General features: G+C 43.9%; 1 protein-coding gene across 3 annotated transcripts; it reads left to right on the top strand.

Annotated features, from left to right (window-relative positions):
• The first annotated feature begins 217 nt into the window (after positions 1-217).
• On the top strand, positions 218-15,971 carry CG32447 (uncharacterized protein). 3 transcript variants are annotated; one of them, NM_168935.2, is made up of 3 exons: positions 218-2,035; positions 12,079-12,267; positions 12,862-14,654. In NM_168935.2, the coding sequence occupies exons 1-3, from the start codon at positions 430-432 to the stop codon at positions 12,978-12,980; spliced, it is 1,914 nt and encodes a 637-aa protein (NP_730679.2). In that variant the 5' UTR covers positions 218-429; the 3' UTR covers positions 12,981-14,654. The 3 variants fall into 3 exon arrangements, with proteins under 3 accessions (NP_730679.2, NP_996144.1, NP_001262188.1); NM_206422.2 differs by having other exon boundaries at positions 12,016-12,267; positions 12,862-13,780; NM_001275259.1 differs by lacking the exon at positions 12,079-12,267 and having other exon boundaries at positions 12,862-15,971.
• The last annotated feature ends 433 nt before the right edge of the window (positions 15,972-16,404 follow it).

Here is a 16,404-nt window from a genome sequence, read left to right as displayed (position 1 = left end):
GATGCTTTAGTAAATGCTCGTGCAATACTCTACATTGCAAAAAATCATATAAAGCGCCCCAAACCCCAACTGCCTCCCACGCATCATGTTGCGTTCCTGTAAGTGTTAGCCGGGTTAGCAAACGCACATCGAACTCAAACAAGTGTTAGTTCGACTTGGCTGCCGTCAAACTGGTCTCAAACGACTAAGCCGGTCCAAAGCCCAACTTGCAGAGCCGCCAGTCAGTTGCAGTTGGTCGATCGGAGCGAGCGGACGTTTTAGCGCGAGAATCGAGAAGAAGAATTCATGATCTAGGGCCTGCGAGGACTGAAGAATTTACGAACCTGAACAATCGCGATCGCGAGTGCGTGGTTAGTGTGCGTTTGCAAGAGATGTGCCGCGTTTGATTATATTGTCAGAGGTCCAGGGCATCGAAGGTCACCACATCCAATGGCCGGTAGACGCCACCTGCTGCTGATCCTGCTGCTGATCATGCAGTTGATCGCCACCACGCCGGCGTCGCGCAGCCTCAGCGTTAATGGCAACAACATTTGGCGGCGGGTGCGCCTGGTGACCAGCCAGGAATCGGATCGCAACGCCTACCAGGTGCTTAAGCCGAGTAGCCGTAATGCCACCAGCACCACCACTACTACCAGCACGACTACAAGTACTACAAGTAGCACCACTAGTACCACTACTCCGGCAGCTCCTCAGACCCAGCGATCTGCCAAACAATTGGATCTCAATTTTCCGGGTGGCAATGTCTCCAGTGCTGCCCGTCTCGAAATGTCGACGGAATTCTTTGTGGTACCCACACTATCGGCCAGCAGTTCTAGCAGCACCACGTCCACCACCACACCAGCCACGCCCCGTCGGAGTTCAGGGGCGAAGGCGCGAGCAGCCGGCACCACTGGACGGGTGACTCCCGGGAGCAGCTCCAACAGCACACCGCCCAGTATAGTGTCCACCCACTTGCCCTTCGCGGGACTACGCAAGGAGCCGTGGGTGGTGCCGGTGCTAGTCCTGGCCACCCTCACCATGCTCATGATGGCAGCGTTCGAGATCTTTGTGCTCTTCAAGGCCTGGCGGACGTCCCCGTCGCGTAGGCACCTCTTTCTGGGCCAGATGCTGCTTCTCGGTCTGTTCGCCTGCGCTAGTTTGGGGGCCATCATCACCGCACAGCCCTCGTTGATCAGTTGCGGGGCCATCCGCTTCGGAGTGGGCGTGGCCTACGCCCTGGTCTTTGCCGCCCTGCTGGTCAAATGCGTATTTCTGATTAGTCTAAATGGAGGGGTGTATCTGCCGGCTCCATACCAGGGATTGCTGCTCCTCTTTGCGCTGCTCATCCAGGTAGCGATCGGAGGGCAGTGGCTGCTCACCCAACCACCGGAGGTATACACCACCAGTGTGCCTGTGATGGGCAGTGGCTTCCTTAGCACCACGGTGGCCTCACAGACCAACTACTCGGCACTGTTTTACCCCACGTCCTACACAACGCTGGACGGGACTCCGGAGATCTACACCCGGATAGCGGCGGTTAGCACCGTACTAATACCGCTCTGCAAGACGCAGTTCTCGGAGCTGCTCTTCTCGCTGATCTACATTGTCTTTCTGATCGTCTTCATCGCCGTGCTAGCCATCAAGTCGCGCGGCATCAGGGACAACTACCGTGAGGCCACCTACATTGGGCTGGCCATCGGAGGAGCCATCCCCATCTGGCTGGGATGGATGCTATGCGGCCTGGCCGTGGCCGAGCGGCACAAGGACGCTTGCGTGGCCTTCGGTCTGGTAGCCACATCCGCCACGGTCTTCTTGGTGATGTTCATGCCCAAGGGCAGGCAACTGGCGGCCATGGGCAAGGAGGGCCTGTACGTGGAGGACCGCGAGGAGCAGTTCAGTTCCCTGAGTCGCGCCGGTTCCGGCTACTCGCCCTCGTTCTTCCACTTCAAGCCCATCAAGTACGGCGTGATGAGCGGCTGCGGACTGCCCAACTCTGCATCCAACACGGGCCAGGGACTCAGCTCCAAACACTGCTCCAGTGCCAACAATGGAGGTGGTAAGTCCCGCTCATACGAGCTTTTCCCCTCCAAATTTGTCACATTTTCTGCCCGAGGCGGTCGGACCCAACTCAAGCTAGATACAGTTCCATTTCGGCCCCATTCCTCTGCCCTTGTCAGCTGTCAGCCTCTGTTAATTTTGTAATAACTTTCTTTTCTTTCTTGCCTCATGTGCGCAAAGGGGCGGGGCTGACAACCTCTTGAACTCTTGTTTATCCATTTGCTTGGTCTTTCCAAAAGCAAAAACCAAGTCGGGGGAAGGAAAGCAAAAGTCTTAACTTTCAAACACTGTGAGCATCAGCAGACTGTAGCCAACGCACAGTGGTTCGAGTAGCTATCATGACAACATGAATTCAAATATATATCACCTTTTTTAGGTGAGAAAGTACTAAAGATTCCTTATCAATTGTGTCCAACATACTTGTTTTTTATTATTCTTATCATTCTACGTATGGTTTATATGTCCAAATAAGATTTCAATGGAAAACGAACTTAAGCAGTTGAAAGAAAAATCCATTACTCTGCTGTGGGACTCTCGGTTTCATTGTCATTGCCAATGTCAAATAAATAATTAGACAGCTTCGCAAACCGCGCCCTGTCATTATTTTCATTTGCATTGGTTTTGCATTTCTTTTCCAATTAGTATGTGTAGCAATTTTCCTTTTGCTACGCTTCATTTGACAGTACGAGTATGCAAATTTGAGCGCTTTCATTTCTCGGCCACTGGCAATTGTGGGCAATTTTTCGCGGCGAATTTGCGTGGCTTGCAGCCACTGTGCGACGGCATTAACTGGGCTTAAAATTGTTTTGCCGGGCCGTGTAATTGTTTGGTATATTAATTTTACCGACGCCGCAGTCGTCGTGTAAGCCAAGTGTAAAAAGAGCTCACATCGAACGATCCATCTGTCTTTCAGCTTTCGTTTTCATTTTCTATGTGAGAACGTCCAGGTTCGTGGGTTAGGTCTTTGATTAAATTTTCGCTGCTACAGCTCGAATCATTTCTGGCGATGTCAATAAAGCCATCAACACCGCTGAAAAATTATTAGTGGAATTTCACATTGGTCGGTGATAAATTTTGCTTAAATTTCGGTGAGATTCGCTTTTTAAAGAGCAAGTGGAACTGACTTGCAAATTCGGCCATTTATTAACTGTCTGGCAGAAACAATATTTGGATTTATGTGTATTATTTTTATTAGTTTTCCATTTCTTCTTTCTACATAACAAGAAGACTCAAAGGGCTTTAAACTATTTTAGCTTTCTAATGAAAGCACAAGTTGAATGGTCTATGTATGTGGCGAACTGCAATGATATGGGAGACTTCGGGGAAGGTAGGGCGCCCACTGGGGGCTTCAAACTGTGCGTGCTTGAGCTACGTAACACTTTACGTAATTTAATTAAAGTAAATACATCACAAAAGTATGATTACAGTCAGCAAAAGCATTTCGAATAGAAATGGGAGAGGAAAACTTAAGGTAGTTCATGTGGAAAACGAAGTAGAAAGGCTCTGCGCACAGTGTTAGGCAATTGAAAATTTAATTGAGGTAATTGGAAGCGATCGAATAGCTATATAAACGTAGGTTTAGGTCGATCGAAATAGAAGACACTAAAGATCTCGTTAACCGAAGACTATTTCAAAGGATCAAATCTATGCACGGAAACCAGCTACCTCATAATTTGCGTAGTGCCCGAGCGCTGCAATAGGTCTCCAAATTATTACAATGCATTCATTGGTCGGCCGAAGTAGGAAGCGTTTTACATGGCAGCTACTTGACGACGACTTCAAGTCTAAATCCGCATCCCAATTCCAATCCGACGCAGTATGTGAGCCATGCAGAAGGGACAGGACAAAAGCCGAGGTGCAGCTGAATCTTTGGGGAAGCTGGAGCCGAATCTGGAGTTGGAGCCACGGCCCACAAGCCAAAGTGCCTGTGGGTAGCCCGGGCTCAGAGCTCAGAGACTCGAATTCCGATTTCAGTTCCAATTCCAAGACCAATTTCTATTCCGACTCGGTGCTCGGCTGAAGCAAGTGAGGCAGCAGCAGCCAGGGACAGGCGAAATATAGGTAGGTTCGTATATAGATAGATAAATGAGAGATATAGTGCTCTGGCCCGGCTACATATATATACGTCAAGCTGTCTGCAATTGAAAGTGCATTTGAGGGGTAACAAAAATCAACGACGAACGAAAAACTAGGCAGCAGGCAGAAACCTTAAGAGCCAAAGACAAATGTCTGGAGACACACGGAGCACAGCAAAATCAAAGTAGGCACAGAGCTTAACAAGCAAAAGAAGCAAACATCAGCCGAGAGCTGCAATCGCTGCCATTATCGTACCCAGACCAGACCAGAGCCATACCTCAACCCATAGTCTAACCCGATCCAATCCAATCCGATCCGATCCGATCCAGAAACATGTGTGTGGGTTGTGTAGTTGTCTCGCTGACTCTTCGGTTCCGACTCCGATTCGACTTCAACTTGAGCCAGGTTGAGTGAAGTGAGCCAAAGGCAGCGATAGCATGGGTTCCGGCTTGATTAAGGGCACAGAAAGAAAAAACTGGAGCTGCATGTGGGCAGCGGCTGAAAATGTACATAAGGCGATGAGACAAGAGAAAAATCAAAAGTTTTTCCCTTTTCGTGCCATTGCTCTTACTGATTGAAGAGCAAATGACTTGGGCAACGAACTTGATTTGGCTGGCTTGAGTTGACAGCTTAAGGAGAGGCAAATTATTGGATGTGTGCCCCTGAAGTAAGATGCAATCTACTGCTATGGTTCTCGATCATGTGCAAGTTGAGAAACCATTGGCTGAGCCAGGAAATATAACGATTACATACCTAGGCCTCTGCATGGGCATTTGAACAAATGCAGAAAACAAGGATCTGATTTTTTAAATAGGATTACCTGATACACAAACTATTTTGTACAGCAATTAATACCATCGCCGAAAAACTGCTATTAAATCTGTTTGATATGATTAAAAATCAAAAGTAATAGCTACCTTAAATGATGCCTTGTGAACTTTACTTTGGCAATTGTAAATATAAGCAAAGTAATTTGGAGCACTTTCATTTCAATCAGTTTAATGAACTGAAATGTATTAATAAGTTAACGTCCTATAGAACTTTCATGATTTTAAATCATAAATGTGCTCCAAAATAAGGAATCCCACAACTGGTAAGCCGAAACCGCGGGGTGAACCGAAAGTCATTTCCAATAAATCCGTAATATCAAATTTCCTGCCAAGCCTTTAAACATACACACTCACTGGCACTTGTGTGTGTGGTCGTTGGCAGCAAGCAGTTCGGCACATAATTCACTGAACAATTTGCAACAATAAACTAAACGACAGCTAACGGCGTTGACGCCAAGGAATGAACCGGGCCAAAAGATACCAGGGCAAGGGCAGGGGCAGGGCATGGCCAGGGGATCAGTGGACCAGGGGAAAGGGCGCAGACAAAGGCCAACTCTCGATGATTGCCGCCATGAAGTCAAAGTCGAAGGCAAAGAATGAACGCAGATTGACAGCTGCAGCTTGGGTCTTTCGTGCACACAGAAAAATGTAGATCTCTTTTAAATGGATAATCAAAGCTTTGTAAATCCACTGCTTAGATAATGTTATTTAAAAGCAAGAATACAAGAAGAATACAAGCAAGATGAATGTATGGTGTACAATTCTGATTTAGGTATTTAAACAAAAAATAATGCGTATTACGCATTTACATTACGAAATTTCTATTATATTGATCTCAATCAAGGATATTTATTTTTCAAAATGGTCTTTAAATATCTCCTTTACAGCGGAGCAAATGTCTGCCTAAAATCAATATACCCACTGTAAGGGTGAAATGAAATAATATAGAATAAATTACTAATAATTCCAATAAAATTATTAAAACTACTAAGAAGATGGAGTTGGAATGAAATGTGACTAACAAACTTAAGAGTTCGTTGCCTAATTCATTTGCTTTGGCTTGCACAAAACACATTATTCAACGAAAATCACATACACTTAGATTGATAATCGTGTTTCAATATAATTTCTTGCTGTGTGGGTCCGGGCTCGGCTGGATGGGGCGGAAAGGATGTCGTGGGGATGACCAGGCTGTTGCCGCTGATTGAACGAGAGTTCAAGGTTGCTGGGCTGCTTTAATTGAAGTCGCATTGTTGTAAGCGCTTCGGGCAGCTGTTAACAACGAGCGGCGCGATGACAGGCGGTGCCACAAAAATAGATACTCGTACATACTTCCGTTGCCGCTGCGTGATGTTATCATAATACCCTAACCCCTGGGCCCCGCCGAACGCTTGGTGGGAAAACTGCAACTGGAATAAACTGGAAGACGATCCAGTGACCTTATCGGTCCGCAGAGTGTCCCATCTTCGACTTGGCAATGACGCCACTTGGCCAGTTGGTCAGTAAGACGGGCCGGGCCCATCAATCTAGGCATCTGGGCATCTGCCAGCGGTCTTTGTTCTCTCTTCTCGGCGTCGCAATTTTTTGTAATTTTATTGAGTGACTTTATGCCAGGCAGCCACAAACATAAAATTGATCATTCATGCCCGTGGAGCCGGGCAGATCCAACAGATTCGAGCAGACCTTGGAAGGTTAAAGCTTGTCGCTACACTCCCGAGACCCGTGCGGAAATTTTTTCTATTTGTCTTATATGTTTATCGATCGATGGGGATTTGTCAATAAAGAGCCCAGGGAGGCCACATCGTCATTTAACTGTGAACAGTCCAGAGATTGGCTTTGTATCTGTTATTTTTACTTTTCGCACACTTGAGGACCTGAAGCTTAGCTCCATCCGAGGTTTCGTGTGTTATTGATGGATACTTCCAAATGGTTGCTTCATTGTCGTAAACCAGTTGGCCCAATGGGGCTTAGCTAAAAGAAATCTCATTTATGTTATGAGAAGTGCATAAATTAAGGCTATGATTATATTAGATTCTTTTGTAGAAATTATATTTTGCGCACAAAACTAATTAGAAAGTATTAAGTTTCTGCCTGAAAAGTGAACCCACGTTCGTCCCTTAGTCTTTTGTTTGCTGCATTAATATGCATAACAATTATGCTTAACATTAGAGTTTAACAAATTGTTAACTTAGTCTTTCTTTTAAATCGAAAATACTTATCAGCAAAAAACAATAACAGCTATAATAGAAAGCACGTTACAAAAGAATTGTAATGTTAATTTTAATATTATTTCTTTATTTACCATTACCTCTGTTGTTGGAAACACATTTTTCATTTATTCCCCGAAGTAAACATATAAGAGATAGCACAAATTGTTATATTTCATTGCCAAATTTAAAGCAATCTAAAAAAACACCTCAGACAGCGATTTCCATCAAATGATTTTTGTTAACCTGGCTTTGTCTAGAGCATAACATTGCCATGGGGCACCCATCGAAACGCTTCGACCAGCATCAGCTGTCGAAAATATGACATAAAAATGTTTCGATTAGCCTCAATTGTTCTAAGACCACTGCCTGCTAACCAAAGACTGAGGCAACGAACTTGAAATTGAAAAACCAAAGAGCAAAAACAAAAACTAAAGAACAAAACAGAACGGCGAGGGGCAGAAAACTTGACAACGATGATGGGCAAGATGATAATCATGATGATGACGATGGCGCAATGTACAAATCTGTGAAGTACGTGTTGTTGAGTATCGTAACCAACTTCAGTTTGCAGTCCGCCGCGGCGGCTGTATATGGGACTTAATATATGAGTTGGGTAAATGCTGGCAGCACGTGCTTGAAACGAGCGTCACTGTATATTACCACAAAATTATAGCGGTTTGCAATAGGAGCCGCTGCCACGGATAGCCGGGCTGGATGCTGTGGAGCGATGATATTTAGTTTTGCCTAGAAGTGCCAGCAGCCGTCCAGCAGCGTAATCGATAACCAGTTCCGAATTGCGGCAATGAAACCGAAAGCGGAAAAGCCAACTCAGGTCTTGGTACCAGCTCTTAGCCCGGCTCAAAGCGGTTTAGGCCATCCGATCACGAGGGGATCGGATCTGAGGTAGCCGAGGGAGCCAATGAGCCATGCGCCAATGCACATGCTGAAATTATTACGCTAAATTGGCCAGGAGATCGCCTCGGCCTTACGGTATATTCATCGGCTTGTGGTTGCCGCTCAGGGTCGAAAGAATAGGGGGCATATACGAAAAGTGCGATATGGTTCCGCTTAAAAAGAATGACAATGTAAAAAGCTAGTCCCTACTGCTACAATAAGCGATTGCAAACTGTTGAGTACAATAAAGAATCCACAATGGCTTATTATAAATCGACTATAGCCTTGTGTACTTATCCAAATTTGATTAAAACATATAGATTAAAGAGTGTTATTTTAAATCAATTATTTCTAATAGGTAGAGTAATAAAGTAAGGAAATGAATCCGTTGGCTTGGATGTTTCTTTTACACTGTCTAAGAAGATCGCTTGATCGCTTTTGTGGTGTTTTATATACGAAGATTAATCTATGGCTTCTGGTTGTTATACACGATCCAGCACCCATCTCTAAAGCACTCACTTAGCTAAAATGTAAATTGAATTGTAGCAATTCGAAGGTCATACGCCCTTAGCCGAAATATGCAAATTGCCCAGCGTTGCGGCCATGTGAAAAATGCTTTTCTTCCGCCTCGCAATGGGATGGAAAATCTCCGAAGCGCATTTCATGACAATGAACTCTGGCTGGAGGAGATAGGGGGAGTTGGGTGGATATGCGATGGGATGGAAGGGAAGGGGATGGGATGGCTTAGAACGAACGTGGCCAATTAGTTATAATGCTGCTTCGTGATATCACAACATCTGGCAACTCACTCTCAAAGAGCCAGACTACGGCCAAGGCAAAAGCAACAACCTTTGGCGCTGTGGCCGGAGGCAGAAAGAAAGAGTCAACGCCGAAGCCAATGAGGAAAGTCTGGAAAAGCAAAAAGCCAGCGCTCGGCGAAGAAATTACTCAAGTCTGCAAAGTATGTAGCAACTAACAACAGCAGCAGCAGTAACAAAGGCAACTCGGCTGTGGCAAGAACAACAGCGGCGAAGGCAACTGGACAACTGAGCAACTGCGCAACCGAGCAACCGAGCTGGGCCCACAACAAAAACGAACAATGACAATCTGCACGTAGCAATCAGTCAACGTGCGGCAGTTGGTTTAACTCCAACTTGTTGCTAGCCAGATAGAAGATACTGGGCCCAGGGTAAGGAAGGTGATGCACTGGGGCGGGGGCGGGGGCGGTGTACTCCGACAAACTGCAAATGCGAAATGCAAAACGTGGCTCTGTCGGAGACAGAGACCCAATAGAGATGGGCAATTTTAATGAATTTCCCCCAGCCGGTGAAAGAGGCAGAAATAATTAAATGCAAGTGAGGAAAAGTAAAAACAGCCGGGCCAGCACACGGAAAGAGGAATTAAAAGTGGGAAAATAATGGAGATGGTATAAATCGCCCAGCTCAAGAAGGGGAATAATTCATAAGAAGAATTTCTACAGTAGCCGGAAAGACATGCTTTGGGTACATATTTCAATTGCCGCAGGAACTCATAACTTAAGTTGGATAACTAACGGTGGTATGGATATTAAGTACTTTTTATTTTTTAATATTACAAATAGACCATACAGTTCTTCGTATATAAATTGTATAAATTGGCATTTCTCCAATCCACTGTATCTAATAAAGGGTTTACATACTATATTTAAAACAAAAACGCAATAAGCATTCTTCTAGTGTAAATTTTTCTTATTAACTAGATTTATAAAAAGGAAAAACAATTTTTAAACATATTTTCAAATAAAGTCAGGGGCACGTATTCCTGCCATCTCTAGCCATATACATAGGACTCCTCAACTCCTCTGGTGGGTACACCAACACCAAAGAAATCCAATCTCTAGAATGGCAATACATATTTGCACTTAATTAGCGTTTTTCGTCATATTTCGTCTCGTTGCGCTAAAGTAGCATATTTAATGCTGGCGCACATAATTCATAATGGCCAAGTGAGCTGACAGACGGCTCAAATCGCAGAGAAAGATTTTCTAGTTGGTCTCGGCCCAAACGGAATTAAGCTAAATTTGCCGCTTCAGCTGGCGGCTGCTGCTGCTGAAAACTAGTTTCTTTTTTAACGCGAAATGCAAAAGCCTGCCCACCGCAGATACAGATACAGATACACATATATATGGAGTCACAGGCACGGATACAGATACATATACAGATACGGATTCCGATTCCGATTCTGGCACACACATGCAGTTTCATTTTCTGACACATAATTCCACATTCGTGGTAGGGGAAACAGAACAGAAGTCTCAGAAAAGCAAGCGAGCTTAATTGCAGTATTTGTTCTAAGTTAATTAGAAGCCCAAGAAAGTGCTACGGAAAAAGGAGGTTGGCATGTTACAGCAGCTTTTAACACCGTTCAGAGTTCAGATCCCCCGATTTTCCAGCCTCTCTTCTCGTCCCTCTTTTAGTCGGTTTTCATGTCATTAACACAGTTTGCCACACTCGTTCAATTCGCTGGCCCACAGAGCTGTTGAAAATATAATAATAATCGTAAGTTATTGCCCCAGCTGCAGTCCGTTGCTTTGGCTCACATTCGTTAGGCTTTAGCCCTCTCGAGTGAATATTAACCAGAAGTTCGGAGGCTAACTGCCTGCTAATTCTGCCAAGTGTATCACAGATAAAAAATAGTCCAACAATTAGGTCTTGTTCTTATCTAAAAGGGAAACTCGGTTGCTGAATCGAGGGAGACCAAAGGTATGGCTAAGCTTGAAGTTAATTTTATGTCCGTTAAGGGGGAAAATTCGCAATTGCAACCATAACGCACGTTTTTTATTGGGCGTCGTGAAAAAATTGTGTAGCAAACCTCTGGGTATATTGCTATACAAGTTTTTTTTTAACCCCTTAGGGTAATGAAGGTCACAGCTCTGTAAAATGGATAAACAAGGGCAAAAACTGTTTGTAAATCCAACACAAACCGATTAAGATTCCAGTGGATATAGCTCGGGGTTTTGCCCAATACCCGTAAAAACAACAATAAATACACACAAGTGGGACTAACTTTCTCCATAGCTCGAGGGTGCAGAGTTAGCCCATTGACATGAAATCGTTTGACATCATTAGGGCCGCCATAAATTGGCCGGCAAAAGTGTGAAATATGGGTAATATGGCAATATGGGTAATTTCCTCGAATTGGGAACATCTGCGTCTGGGTTCGGGCTCTGGGTCACACCAATTAAGGCTGACCGTGGGCAGGATTGTGACATATTTACTGATTTATCTGCGAGCATTTGGCTAAGGTTGCAATCTAAGCACATGAAAACAAAACACATATATACATAAACACACCTATTTATTATTTTATTTTGTTTACTTCTTATTTGTCTTGTCATGCATACAAATGTCATCAAAAACCACCGCCAACCAACACGACACCCATCTACAACATCAACAACGAAAACGAAAACATCCTCATCATCATCATCACCACTGCATCGACTCTATATACATATCTCCCCGTATCGTTAAAACATACTTCACCTCCATCATCATCATCATCATCACATTCAAACCTTGTCAAACGTAATCAAAAAATTCTCGACACGCTCACGACCCGCACACTTGCATATGTCATTTCATAATCCATTCGTGTGGTATCTGTAATTTTTTCATTACCTTCATGTTCATCAATCATTCGGAACCTCTTTCATTGCTGGTTGACTCTTTTGGTTTTGTTTCCGGTATTTCTACCCTTTCGAAACTTAATCGAATTTACATTTATTGTCAAAAACCAATAATTACTGTACATATATGTTTATCCTATACGTAATACTACATATGCGCGTGTGTGGGTCACGACTGGTTTTGTTAATGGTTTGGTTACTCTGGGATCTGGGCACTGGGACTCCAAACCACACACGCACCCACTCCTCCACCACCGCACCACCGCTCTACCGCACCTCGCACAACGCAATCCGCCGACAGATCGGGTTGCTCTGGTCACTGCCGCACCGCCGAGCTATACGCGTATGTATCACTATTTTCCAGCACACCTGAGTCCGCACCCGTTCTGCTATTATCCTCCCGCACCACCACCACCACTGCCACCGCAACCACCGCCACCACAGCAAGCCGCACCGCCCACGCTCACGCCGTTGACCCTCAAGCAGTTGGGCAACTCGCTAAGCTCCATGACACAAGCGGCGCAGTTGGCCAAAACGCTGCGCTATGCGCCAGGTAATACTCGCCGGTTGCTGGCCATCCCCTAGGGATATTGCCGTTTGTCTGCAGGGAGGGCGTCATCCGAAAATGGTGTACAAATATTGTGCAATTGGGTGGATAGCATCCACTAGCAGTTTTGGGTTTCTGTACTCTAAAGGTAGAGTCAATAAATATTTATAGATTTATTTGCTAACGACCCATGGGCTAAAATATTTATTTGTTAAATTTATGCACACTTTACCAAATCAATGTTTATTTAATTCACAAACATACAATTTTTTTGGAAAAGCAAATATAATTATTCGAAAAAGCTTTTTAAGTGGAGGGAAAACTATAAAATACACGAGATATATTCAATCAATGACATATGTAAATAGCATTGCTACAAGTTGTTCTATGAACTGATTTATGTTAATCTTTGTATTATATACATAGCTGACTTCTCCATTAGTCAGCTAATGATTTAAAAAATGGTTTTTAAAACAGTGTGTACTACCATAATTTGTAACCCCACTCGAGATTATGCATTCCTGCACACAAACAGTATTACCAATGAGGACTTAGGCTGTTCCCGAACTCCGAATGGATTGTAATTATGGCTATTTTCAGGCATGTTTATACGACCAGACGAAACGAATCTTTACACCACGCTGGAGCCCACGTTGAGCAGCAATCCGAATGTGTACTTCCAGCGCAGCGGGGCCGTCCATCCCGGCATCCTGTACTGAGTAATCCCGAGGAGATCCCAAGGAGTGCCGAGCATCGAGAACACTGGAACTGAGTATTTTTTCTTAACTTTAAGGTACGGCTCCCAAGGAGCAGCAATAAGAAAATGATATTCCACGATCATTTCACATAGTGTAATATTTTTGTCATAACTGCTAAGATCTTTGCATCTAAGTTTAGTAGACTAAGGATGGCCCCACCTGACCCTGGGAATTTTGATATATTCCTATCGGTCGGTCAGAGGGTTCGTGGAAGTTCGTGGATCTGCAGAAAGCAAGACCTACATATAGTTTAGCAATATCGACCATCTACACTGGTTACATTTTACACACTCGCTGTAGCAACGATTCTATCAAATAAGTCCTTGAAGGCCTTGCGATTCTTAAATAATTATACCGAGTTATTTCTGGCTTGTGATTTATTAAAGTAAATTGTCCCTCAAAAGTTTTGATAGCATTCAAACAGCTCTACTGCTCTGAAATAACTCAAGAACGCAGGGGCAAACCATGTGGATGAAATAACTTGGCTCGAATTTGCGTTAAGAGCTTTCAGCTCAATTGTAAAGGCAGTGAGAAGTCCCTGGAATCCACCTGACGCTCGTCGAGTATATTTGTACAGATGTTTTGCCCCTGTGAACACACATACTCCAGTAAGTAATAGTAATAGGCTTAATACCCATTTGACTAGCCAAGTAAAGCGATCGCCTAAGCAAACACGAAATGTTGTACATACTGCAATGGCCCCGAGCCACACACACACACACTCGGTGAGCAAGCCAATCTCAATAAAAGAAAAGAAGCCGAATAACAACTCTCGATTGCCGCACAGGAACATCAGCAATGATGATTACAATTAACTATAATTGCAAATTATTCGCATAACAATGCCTATTAACGCCTGCTTGTCCCACAGAGGGGTCTCTTCAGGAGGAGGACTCGATAGGATGGGATGGTAAGGAATAGGATGGGATGGGATGGGATCCAAGTGCGGGGAGGATTATTGGATGCCGACGCGGCGCTACATGTTTCAAATAATTTGTTAACGCCTTTCAGCCGGCGATTGGTTTGGGTGCAGCTCGTCCGGAGCTGTATTGGACAGCGGCTGTATTGGAATAGATAAACGTTCGACGATTATCGTCTGGTTCTAAGTGCTCCATGGAGCACTTCCCATTGCAAGACGCGACGACGCCTCTGAGGACTTGACCCCATATATGGCGTGAGGCGGTCAAGGGACTACCACTACCACTACCACCACCACTTCCACTTCTACTGACCAAGTCGAGTGCATGCTGAGGGCGTGTTCGCCAGGAGGATGCGAGGTGGAAGGAGCGCCTCCACTCCATCCCCACATTAATTAAGTTCAACAATGCGGTGCGGATGGAGTGGCCAGGACGGAGTGGGCCATGGCCAGCCAACATTCCCGTCCACATCTCCAGGCAGTCACATCGTTCGCTCGTATTAATGACATTTCTCACGAACATTTTACCAGGGCAGTCAACACAAGGAGCTCTTGTCCAGCCGAAGGCACTGAGATAAATGCCTGGGCAACTTCACTTATCCGCAAAGGGATGCCATTGGTGTGCTTTCAATCACACTTTATGGCAATCAAAAGATCTAAATCCAATTACGTTGCAATCGTGTTTTCTGATTAATTATGTTCGAATAGAGTGAAATCATACTATATTGATAGATATGTAACATTATATATATAACATATATAACATATATATATTCCTGATCAGTCGAGTCGATATTTTCAAGCAAGTAGTACAAATGTTCTCATTTGTTATGGTTTTAATTTAATCAAAATCGGATGACTAGTCATGTAGTTTTCATAGAAACAGTCGGCAAATTTATTAAATATAATACGAAAGAAATAACAATTTTGTATCAATTACTTATTTTTTTAAGAAGAATAATTGAGGCAAATCAGCTTCGGCTTGCCGTGGTTTGTATACTTTCCTGTTTAACACAATACAACATTTATTCTTATTGAATTACATAAAAATTATACCCCTTTTTGTAAGCATGAAAGAAAAAACTTTAGAAATACTTTTTTCCAGCTTAAAAATTAAAAATTAAAATAATACATACTTTTTCCAAGCTGATGAGCTCTGTGAGTTTTAGACATGCGGTTTGGACAGTGCACCCGCAGTCCGATGACAGAATCCCAGAATCTGCTTCTCTCTTTGCAGCCGCCTGGCTTCAATTAGGCGCGCCTTCAAATCACAAGTCAATCAAAGTTGTTAGATTCGCCATCCTCGTCGTCATCGTCATAGTCGTAGTCAGGGAGTCATAGTCGTGGTCGGCTGGACTCGGACATCGTGGTCCCGTCGCCTCACTGGTTGACATCTCCTGACATGGCACACAATGTTGCAGGACCCAAACTGGGCAGCGGGACTGGGTTGTCAGGAATCGGGAGTCGGGAGACGGGATGCTGGAGCCCGGAGGCGGCAGCATCAATTACAACATCCATGACAAGCACAGCGTGAAATGTTTGTACATTTCTTGGCGGCGCTTCCGAGGGGACCAATTAGCCCTAAGTGGGCATTTCAAATGGACTCTGGCAATTAGCCAAAATCGAAGCCAACAATTTCATCATGGCTCAACCAGCGCCCTTTCTCGTCCACATTGCTCAGGTCAGGCCCATCATCATCGACATCGCCACTATCATTATCATTATCGATCGTTATCGATCTGTCCATCACAGCAATTTATTTGATCAATTCATTGCCTATGTCCGCTACCCATGCCTACACCTACATCCATTCCTCTGGTCCTGCTCTTCTATTTCCATCCCATTTTATGGCCATCCCTTACTCCCAGGGGCGTACCTCCCGACGTGCTAATAGCGATTTGGTAACGCTTTATGGCATAATGTGTATTAGGCAGCCAACACGATGGCCATCTAATGCGGCTGCAGGCGAGCGAACAGAATCCGCTGGAGATGGACTTGGGAAAGCGATGATACCTGACGGACACTTGACACAAGCTAAACTAATGAAATGAAGAGAGAATGCCAGATTGGGTAACATAAGCTTTCATTAAGTTTTTTTTTTTAATTAATTTTAAAATATTTATTCCGTATAAAGAGCACTTTATGATAAAAAACAATCCTTATTGAAAATCGCAATTGTGATAACTAAAATGAATTAGTGGCTCTTAAGTGAAGTTTATAGTTTCTGTAATATAAATAATCATATATATACCATAGATGCTTGACCTTACAGCTACACCTGTTGTTAATATAAATTAAAATTAGGTTTTATGATTTTTTAGTAGATTTTGGATATGGTAAAACTAATAAAAAAAAAAAGGTCTTGGATACCAACTAATAAAGTTTTTATTCTAGACCAACAAAAATAAATAAATAAAAGAACCTTCTCAATGCAACCATGTTTTTATTTCCCAATCCGTATTCATTTTC

This window comes from Drosophila melanogaster, chromosome 3L (genome assembly GCF_000001215.4).
Source record: "Drosophila melanogaster chromosome 3L".
NCBI classification, from domain to species: domain Eukaryota; kingdom Metazoa; phylum Arthropoda; class Insecta; order Diptera; family Drosophilidae; genus Drosophila; species Drosophila melanogaster.
The sequence above is the reverse complement of the archived record's forward strand: the minus strand, read 5'-3'. Positions and strand labels throughout refer to the sequence as shown.

What these genes read in the sequence shown, in the direction of transcription:
- CG32447 (NM_206422.2), top strand. Translation starts at nt 430, where the DNA reads ATGGCCGGTAGACGCCACCTGCTGCTGATCCTGCTGCTGATCATGCAG. An exon ending in CAGTGCCAACAATGGAGGTG is followed by an intron (nt 2,036 to 12,015) that starts GTAAGTCCCGCT and finishes ATCCGCCGACAG; the next exon opens with ATCGGGTTGCTCTGGTCACT. An exon ending in AACGCTGCGCTATGCGCCAG is followed by an intron (nt 12,268 to 12,861) that starts GTAATACTCGCC and finishes GGCTATTTTCAG; the next exon opens with GCATGTTTATACGACCAGAC.